Below are 12,179 nucleotides of genomic sequence, written 5' to 3'. Positions count from 1 at the left end.
CCGGCCAGCGGAGGCTCCAGCAAGATGCTTCGGTGGCTGGAGGAAGAAGAGGCATGTCCTGAAAGCAGGCTGGGGAGCTGCAGGTAAGAGGAGCAGCATGTGTGCAGGAAAAGGGACCCTCCACAGCCCATCATATATCCTGCACAGCCCACCTTGGAGTCTCTGTGCAAGGTCTATGGTGGGCTCTTGGGGGGGCTCTGGGGGGGATTGCAGGGACTCAGGTGGGCAGTGCAAGGTCTATGGTGGTCTCAGCCTGACACCCTTTAGAGTTCACTCACACTGCTTCGAGTTGGCCCATACACATCCGTGCGGGTGCAGATAGGATCCATCCTGTCTGCGTATTAGTATGGACATCCGCACCCATGCAAATGTGCAGTTCAGTTGAGCGTACGGCCGCGTCCTCCCATAAAGCACAGGCTGCTGCCTACAAATCACACGCAGCAGCCTGTCCTTCCCGGGAACGGCCCGATACGTCCGTGAACGTCCCACGAATCTGTACGGGCCGACTCTAAGCAGTGTGAATGCGGCCTAATAGCGCAATCTGTCAGAAGCTGCATCCAGCGACTTGACAGGTTAAGCATAAGGTGGGGGGGGGGGGGGTGCCGAGTGTTGTCTTGCCTAGGGGAGCACGAAACCTAAATACACCGCTGCTCCTCGGCGGCTGATGAGAAAAGAGAACTGACACGGCGATCACTGCTGTTGGAGTAAAATCAGTGAAGCACTGCGCCTGTCCTCACTCTGGTGTTCTATCGAAAGCTCACTGCACAGAGCTCCAGTCTTTCTGAGCACCAGAGGTAGTTAGAGATCTCAATGAGTTGGAGCTTTAGATAGAACACCGGGTCCTGCAGCTTCCTCCGCCCACCTCAGCTGCCATAGGCTGGGAGGAAGACTGCAGAGCTGCTACTGGCTGGAAGGACAGCACGGGAGAAGCAGGACACCTGGGGCATGGAGGATACATTGCTTTTTTCTGCATTACACTGCTGGTCTCTGTACTCGGCATTACACCACTGGCCTCTGCATTGTTACTGATCTCTGTTCTCTGTGTCACACCACTGACCTGGCGGAGTTAAGGGCGGGGCACAGTAGGGCGACTGGTGGCGAGTAACTCTTAAGGCCTGGCTAGTAGCTCAGGACTTGAAATTTTGAGCCCTGTTGTAGTATATAGCCTAGTTGGTGCCATAATTAGGCTGTCTTTCTATATGAAAGACTAGGTTGGATCATCAATCATTTACAAATACAAAGGGGCCACGGATCAATGACAAGCAAATTTCTATCTTTTCTTGAAAACTCTCATAAACCAATGCTTTCGAAAGACACATCTTTTACCATTTGCAGATTTTATATTAAGATTTAAAACTAAATGAGGAGTACTGCACAAAAATAAATTGACTGCTTGGCAGAGAGGCTACAACAGTTAAAGCGGACCTTTACACTCAAAAATCGAATTCTACCAATTCATCCCTCTATGTATGATGATTAATAATAACACAGACATGCAAGGTAAAATGCTGTGATTCTAAAATGCTTACACTTGCAGAGCATTCACTTCCTGCTTTAAACGGAAAACATTACTTCAGTTTGCCAAAGCAATGCACACTGGGATTGTCTTGTCATTAGCAGAGCATTGCTGGGAAATCTCATCTCAGTGAAAGGCATTTTCCTACCCTGAGATGATGTGCATGGTCACATGTCCTGGTCACATGTGCCAGAAATCCAGGAATTAATAGGTAAGCTAGTAATAAGAAGACTAGGTAAGAGAAATAAGGTATGCAATGAATACAAAGCCGGCAATTATCTAGAAGTATGTGTTTGTAGATTGTCATTACTAAACATTTCTAAAGGTGCGTTTGTTGGTTTTTTAAAAGATATGGGTAAAGGTCCGCTTTAACATTTAGAAACTGGAAAAACGGCTAACCACAAGTTTAAACATATCAAACATGAGGCAGTGAACAAAGCTAAGCCTAAATCAATAGACGGTGCCAAAGATGAGAGTAATCAGGTTATACCTCATACTGTGGATGACCAGCACAGATTAAGAGAAGTTCCAGGGTCCGCAGGTTTCCAAGATCGTGCCCTGGACTAGACACAATTTTCTCCAAAAAGGTTTCACACAGCTCAGTAAACATCCGACAGTAATTCAACACCCTAAAAAGATAAAACAGAATATGGTCAATCACACAGTTATTTCTTGATTAGACTATAAGCTCACTTTGTCGCCTGTCCTAAAACCACACATCACATGTACACCAAATGTCACCATTACTTCAGGGGTCAACAAAAGCCCTTCCACTCATTCCCCCTTCTGTTTTCTATACAATGCTGAGATTTACTCACTTGCAGTTGAGTGAGCCAACAGAAAGCATGCCATTTGTACTACAGTTTAAATAACATTGTACTGCAAAGTTGTGAGGGAAGGAATATAGGCAGATGCTGAATTTATTTCTACAAGCGAGATGTAACGGAACCACAACAATCCCACTTTAAATAGAGAAGATCTAAAAGATGGAGCCGAGTTTTTGGAGTGAGGTGACAACTAAAGCGCAGCTGAATTCCAGATCTTGGAGTGAGAACAAACATTCTGGAGTGCAATGAACCTTCAGATGATTGTCATACATTTAAACTTCTAAAAGTTCAAAATAAATTTTGTTGAAGCATTTGAGTCAGCATAACTGGAACAAAGTAACATTTTAATGGATTTTATGTCCTAGATAAATTCTGCTGCATGTTTTGTGTAAAGCCATTCCACTTTTATTATACCAATACCATTTGTGTGTGCAATGCATGAAAATGGGAAATACAAAAGATGGAAAAGTTGTCACAAGATTTATTGTTCTTAATACTTTAATGTAAACTATCCACTGATGGCCAAACCCAGTGAATGATCCACATAAATTACTGCTGGTGGATGCAATACCACAGCAGCTATTGACTGTCTGGGGGGGTATAAACTGCTCTTTGCCAACATCTTCAGTAGGGTTGCACCAATATATCGGCCGCCGAAACATATTGGCCAAAAATGGCACTTTTGGCATAATGCCGAAGGTGCCATTTTCTGGCCGATACAGCGGTGCATCTGTTCTTTCTCTCCTCCCCGCTGGGCACTGCTCGGTGTCCCAGCGGGGAGGAGAGAAACTGTCACAGTGTTTCTCCTCCCACACCGCTCAGCCACCTGTCACAGATCAGAGGAGAGCGTTGTCGGTGGAGACAGCTTGCAGTGCTGCCTCCTGTGACAGCTGTCAGGATGGAGAGCGGGTACAAGCAGTCAGTGATCCCTGAGTGTTGTAAATGAGCGGTGGTCCGTGAAGGGACCAGCAGCTCATAGAGTTACTGCTGTTGATTGGCCCCTCAACAGCAGATTAGGTGGTCATAGTCCTGTGATCACAACGAGAGCTGCTCACTGTGATCGCAGAGCCGTGACACCCAGCCAGCTGCTCACTGTGTTTTGTAAACTGCTAGCCGGCTGTGATAGAAAGTATCTCGGAGGAGAATACTCTATTCTCACATATACTGAAGTATCAAAGCCCCTGTAAATAAAAAGAAAACAACCCCTTAGTGCCCCCTAGACTAAAAAGTTAAAATAAAATGTAAAAAAAATAAAAAGGTTTTAATTTAAAAAAAAATGGCAAAATTGCTCAAGTCCCCAGAAGCGAAAACACCTTTTGAAGCTGTGTCACGAAGGGGTTAAAGTGGACTTTTACCCCTTTTGACTAAAGTCACATCACCATACAGCTCTGCAATTCTGAAATGAAATCATTAGCTAAATAAACATTTTTGTTTTATTTACAATTTCTTTTTTTCCACTTCCTGGTCCACTTTGGCACAAATGATGCAGTCGTGTCCAAGCATTGCATCCTGGGAAGGTTACATCAGCAGAGCATTGCTGGGAAATCTCACAAGATCTCAGGGAAAGGGGTTCCTCCCATGATGTGATGACCATATGTGCCAGAGTTCTAGGAAGTAGAGATCTAGTAACCCGCCCTAAGTTAAAATGGCCACTGTCAGGTGACTGGGGAAGAAAAGAAAACTAAGGGTATGCAAAAAATAAAAAGCCAGCAATTATCTAGAAGTATGTGTTTGTAGATGGTCAAGCACTTTGGGAAAGATGGAATTACCATGCAAATCTGGCCCCCTCCCCCCCACTATACTCACCTTTCAGCGATCAGTCCTTCCCCTCTGCCGATACGGGTGTACTATTTGTACCGCATACTGCAGTCCTATGGATTTTAAATTTTGCTTGCAAATTGCGAGCACTCGGTCAGCACAGTCACCTCACTGCGCTGACCAATGAGAAGAGCTTCTTAACATCCTTAAAAACGGTTTTGGTTAAGATTATTTTTTTGTATCGCGACAAGTAGATTTTCATGAGGGACAAGTAGATTGGGCCCCCGCTTTAGTCCTTGGAAAAGTATTTTTTTTTTTATTCCACACCCCGGTTTAATAGAAGCATCAAACAGTCTCAGAAGTTTTCACTATTCAGAGTATTTGACTGCATAAAACAGCTGACCACTGCATAATTACAAAGAGGCTTTTCTCATTTATATTCTCCCACGGGATCAGTGATCACCATGCACAGACTGCCAGCATAATGTCAACTAAGACAATTGAGGCTTAGAAGTGACCTGAGTCAGCTGGCAGACTTTTACAAACTCTTACAAAAGGAATCTGCTGTGTGGTGTGTGTGTATATTATATATCTATCTATTATTATACAGGATTTATATATTGCCAACAGTTTGCACAGCGCTTTACAATATAGGGAAGACATTACAAATCAATATATATTTATTATAGCCGCGTGGTCATGGAGTGCTCAGGTGTGAACCTGGCCTAAGTGTTTTGGGCAGATTACAGAGAATTGGGCATTCTGGTTTGGTTTAGAGTAGGGATGCACAGATACCAAGTACTCTAGCGGGCATTTCATAGGCAGCTGAGTACAGGTACATGGGGTTGGACTGACGGGTTCGGGGGTGTGCTAGGGGGCTGCATGTTGAGGGGGTCACGGTCGGGGTGGTGACTTCAACGCTTGCGGGTGGTGGGTTACTGGTCTTACTGCACGTGCACTTTTTTAAAAACGGCTGTAGAAGCATTGAGGGCACTCACACTGCCCACATCTTTCATTTTTGGAATTGCAGCAGAGGGGTATTCCTTTTTCAGCCACGGCAAGGAAAGCAGAGCTGTTCAAACTGTTTTTTCCCCCGGCCACCGCTAGCGTCAGGTCTGAGCGTATGTCTGATCAGACAATGGCTACCTCGTTGACGCAGATCCATTCCGCATTGAATGTGATCACCACCTCATTGCACGAGTTGCAGCAGAGGACGGAAAATTTGGAGAAATTGGTCACTCCGGTTCCTGCAGCAGCGGCGCAGGCTCCTACAGGCACGGATGTGGTTATTCCGAGTACGTCCAGCACGCGGGGGGACGCTTACGCAGGTACGTCGGGTTTTCCCCCTAATATCACACCTGCGCACTTCTTGCCAGCTAACCTGAAAAAAGATATACTGGAGGGCAAGGATGTGAACCTAGCTTCACTGCTCATTGCCACGCATGATGTTACGGATAACAAATCCTTCGCATGCGGCGATGTTTCTGTCATACTGAAGGCCAGGGATCCTCGGTTGAACCGCAAGTTGACGGTGTGTGAGTTTGTTTTGGCCTTCGGTATGTACAGGGACGTGGTGTGCTCTGCGAGCCCCGCTCGCAGAGAGGAGTTGGATATGTACTTGCATTTGGTGATAGATTTAGCGCACAAGTACGGAGGCTTCGCCTTCTATGACTACCACAGGGCTTTTTCGGCAAAGGCCGCTGCCGGCCTGGCCCAATTTCAGTACGTGTCCAACTGGGGTAGAATAGACACCGAGCTTTTCTGCAGGCACTTCGCGGGGCTCAAGGCGCCGGTATGCACGATATGTCAGTCATCCGCGCATACGGCCAACTGGTGCCCCACCCCGGCATGGGCGGAAGCAACCACGGTTCTCCAACCTTAGGGGTTATTACCTAATCCGTCCAGCGGTACCTCCACACAGTATGACAAATTGGGTAGGCCGATCCAGTGCCTGGGGAAAGGTCAGATCTGTAACAATTTCAATTACAAATCTTGCAATTATCCACAGTGTAGACTGTTGCACATCTGTTCGGGCTGCTTCAGGGCGCATCCAAAGATCAAATGCACGGTGCGCAGCGTGCAACCGTCGTGACTAAGCAGGGTAAATGTGGGGGCTCTGGCGCAGTATTTGAGGGACTATCCTAACCCTGCGTTGATGAAGTTTCTGGTAGACTGGTTCACTTCGGGGTTCCATACTGGGCTGATTGCACTGCCACAGACTTCACACGAATGTCCCAATTTGTTGTCAGCTGCCGCTGACCCGGGTAGAGTTGATTCTTTGTTGAATATTGAGCTGGAGAAAGGTTTTGTAATAGGCCCGTTCTCCGAATCCCCATTTTCAGCATGGAGGGTCAACCCCATTGGCCTGGTTTGTGGCAAATTCTCCAATAAATATCGATTTATACTGGAGGGCAAGGATGTGAACCTAGCTTCACTGCTCATTGCCACGCATGATGTTACGGATAACAAATCCTTCGCATGCGGCGATGTTTCTGTCATACTGAAGGCCAGGGATCCTCGGTTGAACCGCAAGTTGACGGTGTGTGAGTTTGTTTTGGCCTTCGGTATGTACAGGGACGTGGTGTGCTCTGCGAGCCCCGCTCGCAGAGAGGAGTTGGATATGTACTTGCATTTGGTGATAGATTTAGCGCACAAGTACGGAGGCTTCGCCTTCTATGACTACCACAGGGCTTTTTCGGCAAAGGCCGCTGCCGGCCTGGCCCAATTTCAGTACGTGTCCAACTGGGGTAGAATAGACACCGAGCTTTTCTGCAGGCACTTCGCGGGGCTCAAGGCGCCGGTATGCACGATATGTCAGTCATCCGCGCATACGGCCAACTGGTGCCCCACCCCGGCATGGGCGGAAGCAACCACGGTTCTCCAACCTTAGGGGTTATTACCTAATCCGTCCAGCGGTACCTCCACACAGTATGACAAATTGGGTAGGCCGATCCAGTGCCTGGGGAAAGGTCAGATCTGTAACAATTTCAATTACAAATCTTGCAATTATCCACAGTGTAGACTGTTGCACATCTGTTCGGGCTGCTTCAGGGCGCATCCAAAGATCAAATGCACGGTGCGCAGCGTGCAACCGTCGTGACTAAGCAGGGTAAATGTGGGGGCTCTGGCGCAGTATTTGAGGGACTATCCTAACCCTGCGTTGATGAAGTTTCTGGTAGACTGGTTCACTTCGGGGTTCCATACTGGGCTGATTGCACTGCCACAGACTTCACACGAATGTCCCAATTTGTTGTCAGCTGCCGCTGACCCGGGTAGAGTTGATTCTTTGTTGAATATTGAGCTGGAGAAAGGTTTTGTAATAGGCCCGTTCTCCGAATCCCCATTTTCAGCATGGAGGGTCAACCCCATTGGCCTGGTTTGTGGCAAATTCTCCAATAAATATCGATTGATTTATGATTTGTCGGCTCCGCATTCTTTACGTATCCCGAGTTTAAATTAGTTGATTCCATCGGAGGAAATTTTCCCTTAAATATTCCTCGGTGGATCAGGCGATACAGTACATCATCGAGGCGGGCATGGGGGCTTGGTTGTCTAAAGCAGATATCTCGGACGCATTCAAACTGCTGCCTATCAAGCAGTCATTGTGGCAATGGCATGGGGTGAAATGGAGGGAGCTATATTATTTTGCTGTCAAACTGACCTTCGGGTCGAAGAGTAGCCCATGGTTATTTGACACGTTCGCACAAACTCTTCACTGGATTTTGGAATGTCAGGTAGGTTGTCAGGGTCTTGCACTATCCGGATGACTTCTTGCTGATTGAGTCAACCGATAGGGTACCTCGGGACCTCGGTGGCTTGTTGGGTACGTTCGAGGTGCTGAACGTCCCTGTGGCTAGCCACAAGGTCGAAGGTCCTCTGAGGGTACTGACGTTTCTGGGTATCATTCTGGATACAGGTGCCATGCAAGCGAGCTTGCCACTGGAGAAGCTGGTTAGGATCAGGGACGCTTTGCACTTACTGGTGGTGTCTCCAGTGTGTTCCAGGAGGGAGTTGCAGTCGTTATTAGGTATGTTGAATTTCGCCATGCGTATTGTCCCGCAGGGGAGGTCTTTTATTTCCAGGCTGTTAGCATTGTTACCGGAAGCACCTGAGCAGGATTCGTTAGTATACATAGATGCCGCTGGGCGAGCCGACTTGGTCATGTGGGATGAGTTCATGCAGCATTGGAACAGAATTTCTATGTTTATTCCGCAGGCCTCTCCCGATTCACCACTGGTAGTTACGGACGCATCTGCTGTCTTGGGTTTCGGTGCCATTTTTGGCCCACATTGGTTTTCTAGCTCTTGGCCTACGGAGGTGAGGGATATTCCTGTCTTCGCACATACTTCTGCGTTGTTCGAGATCTATCCCATTGTGGCGGCTGCTAGGGCGTGGGGCCCATTATGGTCCGGCCGTACAGTGACTTTCCTTACAGACAATCAGGCTACCGCAGAGATCATTAATAAGGGTAGGTCGAAATCACTGGTAATCATGTCTTTCATGCGTAGGTTGACTTGGCTTTCTCTGCAGCACAAGTTTAATATTTCCTGTTCTTACATTCCTGGTGTGTGTAATCAGGCAGCGGACGCACTGTCTAGATTTAAAATCTCCGCTTTCTTCCAACAGAGACCCGACGCAGACGCAGTGCCTACTCCCGTGCCGGCCTTCCAGTTACTGGTGTTGGACTGAGGGGACACCAGTTGAACGCAACTAGGCTTATCAGTGATTCCTTGTCCGCAAATACCAGGAAAGCGTATGACACGGCATGGAAGGCTTTCAGGGGGTTTCAGGTCCGATATGCCACGCAAGATCCGGGTAGCTTGTCATATATACTGGCCTTTATTTCCTATTGCCATACGGATTTGAAACTGGCCTATAATACCATCAGGTTATACCTTGCGGGGGTGCAACATTTCCTATCCCTATCGTACCCGGATAGACAGAGTTTATTTTCAGCACACCCTGTGAAAGCTATCCTTAAGGGGTTACAGAAAGCCGGGAGACAGGCGACGCATACCCGCCTACCCATTACTGGTCACTTGTTCCGGGCAATGTCAGGCATGTTGGATAACTCGCCTTTTGGCATCTTGCAGAGCCTAGTATTTAAAGCTGCAATTTATTTGGCTTTTTACGGGTTTCTGCGACCGGGAGAATTCACTTGCTCCGGCGCTAGTGCCGTAGGCATCCGCAAGAAGCAGTTGGTCAGGTTCCCCGGTCATTATGTGTAAACGTTGGCAAGGAGCAAAACAAATCAGGTAGGTGCACCTACCGAGATAAAGTTTTTTCCTTCCGGCAATCTGTGGTGCCCTGTGACAGTGTTGGACAGTCTCATGTCCAGTTTGATCCAGAAGAAGGAGGGCAGTCCGTTGTTGCCTTTTCCCGGTACCTCGCTGACCGCCAGTCAGTTCATAAGTCATGTTAGGGTACTACTTAGCCAGTTAGGGGTTAATCCCAAGCTGTACTCCGGTCATTCCTTTCGCATAGGGGCAGCGTCAGCTGCGTCACGTCAGGGAGTCCCAGCTCATATAATCAAGCATTTAGGACGTTGGAATTCTTCATGCTTTAACAGGTACATACCGGATCCACAGGTAGAGTTAGCTGACGCTTTCACTAAGTTGGCCGCATAGTGTAGTTACGTGTCATGGTCATCCAAGTTGGTTTTTGCCCCCTTATTGGCTTTACTGACCACCCGGGCCATGGCACACCTTAGGCCCTCTCACGTAGCAATCCTCATGTGAAGTGGACTCCTTACACAAGTTGGAAGGCTAATGTGTTAGCCTGAATTTGTGGGGGGAGTCTGCGCCTCGTTACCTCATAAAAGGCACCGCTGATCAGGCTGTACGGGACGGGAGGTTCTCAGAGTAACCCTCCCACCCGTCCCTTGGGCCAGTACAGTCAGGGGTTCAATTCAGTTCACTCATTCACACCATCAGAGTATGCCCCCTTATTGGCATTACTGACCACCCGGGCCATGGCACACCTCAGGCCCTGTCACGTAGCAATCCTCATGTGAAGTGGACTCCTTACACAATATATATACATACATACATACATACATACATACATACATACATACATATATATACACACACACAATTTTTTTTTTTAAACATCCTTGAAGTATACATGTCACCCTCTGGGCCAATCTCTAATCAGTTGGTAGCATCAACTTTAGAGGAAAAATACTGGATTTAATCTACATGTATATGTGCACACTGTCATGTAAATATGCTTACTAATAACGTGATAAAAATGTTGATTCTGTGAGAACATTGTAAATATGTATGTGCAAAGACCCAGTCACATTTTCTCAAAACGTATGCCAACCCATTCTGCTTGATGGGACTTCAAGCATAGCTAACAATCTATCTCAGCAGTCAGTAAGCATCTTAGCTTATGTAGTGGACTACAAGAAGACCTGCATATGAACTGCAATGGTCAAAAAAATGGAAGGGCAAACAAGTAAAAAAAGAATTACAGATGTTAGATGTTACAATAGCTTGAAATGTACAATTACTGAAAATACATTATAGTTGGCCATTAGGCATCAAACTGCATGTGAGGTATCCTCCAATGTCTTACACGACTACACAAATTTTGGTTTATTTATCTAGGTTAGATCTAGATACATTCATAATGATAAGATGTAGAAATAAACATGGGCCAATAGGAATGGGTGGAAAGTAGAAGGAAGTTGGCAAGTTTTGACACTACCTGAAGTGTTGAAGTTTTCCAAAATTGAATAGCCCAGGATTCAGACACAGGGAAGATTTATAGATTGTGAAGGTATGTACGGGCATCTCTGGGTACCTGCACCTACATTTTGTCTTTCTTTTTTTTTGGATGGCAGGTAGACTAGGGGCATCAAGTCTTTGTTTTATGCAAGTCTAAGTAAAATAAGTGTATCACATTCAAGAGTGGAACAAACAAGTACACCGATGCCTTAACCAGCAATAAAATCCCCACAATGTGCTCTTTTGGCCCTATTTTGTAACTTACAAACATTTAAAAACCTGCATGCTCCCCAAGTAATAACACCTCTGTGCACCAAGCATTCCAATTGCAAATGGACCAGTAAGCACAAACCCTTCTGATTACAGTTACATTTTATTGAACTCTTACTTGTCCATGTCTTCTCGAGCAACTGCCATGTGATAGGCCACTTCAAGTGTGAGCACTCCCTGGAATAACTGTGTTCCAAGGTTAAGGTGCGTCTCAACATTCTCAATGGCATAGAGTGCAGAACACACACAGTCAGATGCAGCTTCGTGTAAATTGGACGATGTTTGGTCCTGTTGCTAAAACAAACAAAAAAACAAAAATGTATGTTTAATTCTGTGTAGATTTATTGCATTTACCTTATTTTTAAAAACGTAAACCAAGAGTTTTGAAAATATTCATAGCAAGCACTTTTCATATCAAGGTAAAGCCCAATTCCAATCAAAAATAATTCTGCATGGAGCGAAGAAAAAGTTAGAACCTCTATCAGGTTTTTACTGTTGTGTCCCTGTTGGAGATTTCTCTTCACTTCCTGTTCCAGTGACCACAAAGGAACTGAGCAGAACCTTTGCACAAAAATACATACTGCAGTAAAGTCTTACCAGGGGTTTTATCGCTTCCCATTATTGCAGTCTCTGCTGGAGAGATTTGGTGTCACTTCCTGTGCCAGGGGACAACCCAGAAAGTGGGAGACATTTAACATGGAAGTGAATAAAACATTGCTGCTGTAGTCTATTGAAGTGAATGTCACCAAAAAGTATTAAAAACACACTCTGTAAAAGACCAAAAATGTAGCTGTACCATCACCCATGCCTCTTTGGTCTCTTAAAGACATACACTGGGCAAAGAATATTCCGCATTGGTCACAGGTGCGTCGGACACCTGCATCCACTGCTGTGGTTTCACCTACCAACAGCTACGTTACTACCTCTCTGCTGAACATGTCAGTGTGTCAGATGATGAAAATTCTTCAACCAATATAACTCTTCAACAGCGAAGATTAAAGGCGCAGGTATAAAATCCCTTTCCTGGAATCAATCAAGGGACACAAGAACTCCTAAACCTTCTGGTCCAGTCCC

The 12,179-nt window shown here is 46.2% G+C and overlaps 1 protein-coding gene across 2 annotated transcripts in view; it reads right to left on the bottom strand.

Moving 5' to 3' along the window:
• Positions 1–12,179, bottom strand: part of TNPO3 (transportin 3) — a 62,089-nt gene that overhangs the window by 25,389 nt on the left and 24,521 nt on the right. For both annotated transcript variants that reach the window (XM_018557083.1, XM_018557085.1), the window contains exons 6-7: positions 11,224–11,399; positions 2,007–2,145 (exon numbers count right to left, since the gene is read on the bottom strand). In XM_018557083.1, coding sequence (XP_018412585.1) covers positions 2,007–2,145; positions 11,224–11,399 — 315 coding nt within the window. The remainder of the gene's footprint in view (positions 1–2,006; positions 2,146–11,223; positions 11,400–12,179) is intronic.

Source organism: Nanorana parkeri, unplaced genomic scaffold (genome assembly GCF_000935625.1).
Source record: "Nanorana parkeri isolate BGI_ZX_2015 unplaced genomic scaffold, ASM93562v1 scaffold265, whole genome shotgun sequence".
Taxonomy (NCBI): Eukaryota; Metazoa; Chordata; class Amphibia; order Anura; family Dicroglossidae; genus Nanorana; species Nanorana parkeri.
This window is presented reverse-complemented; position numbering and strand designations above follow the sequence as displayed.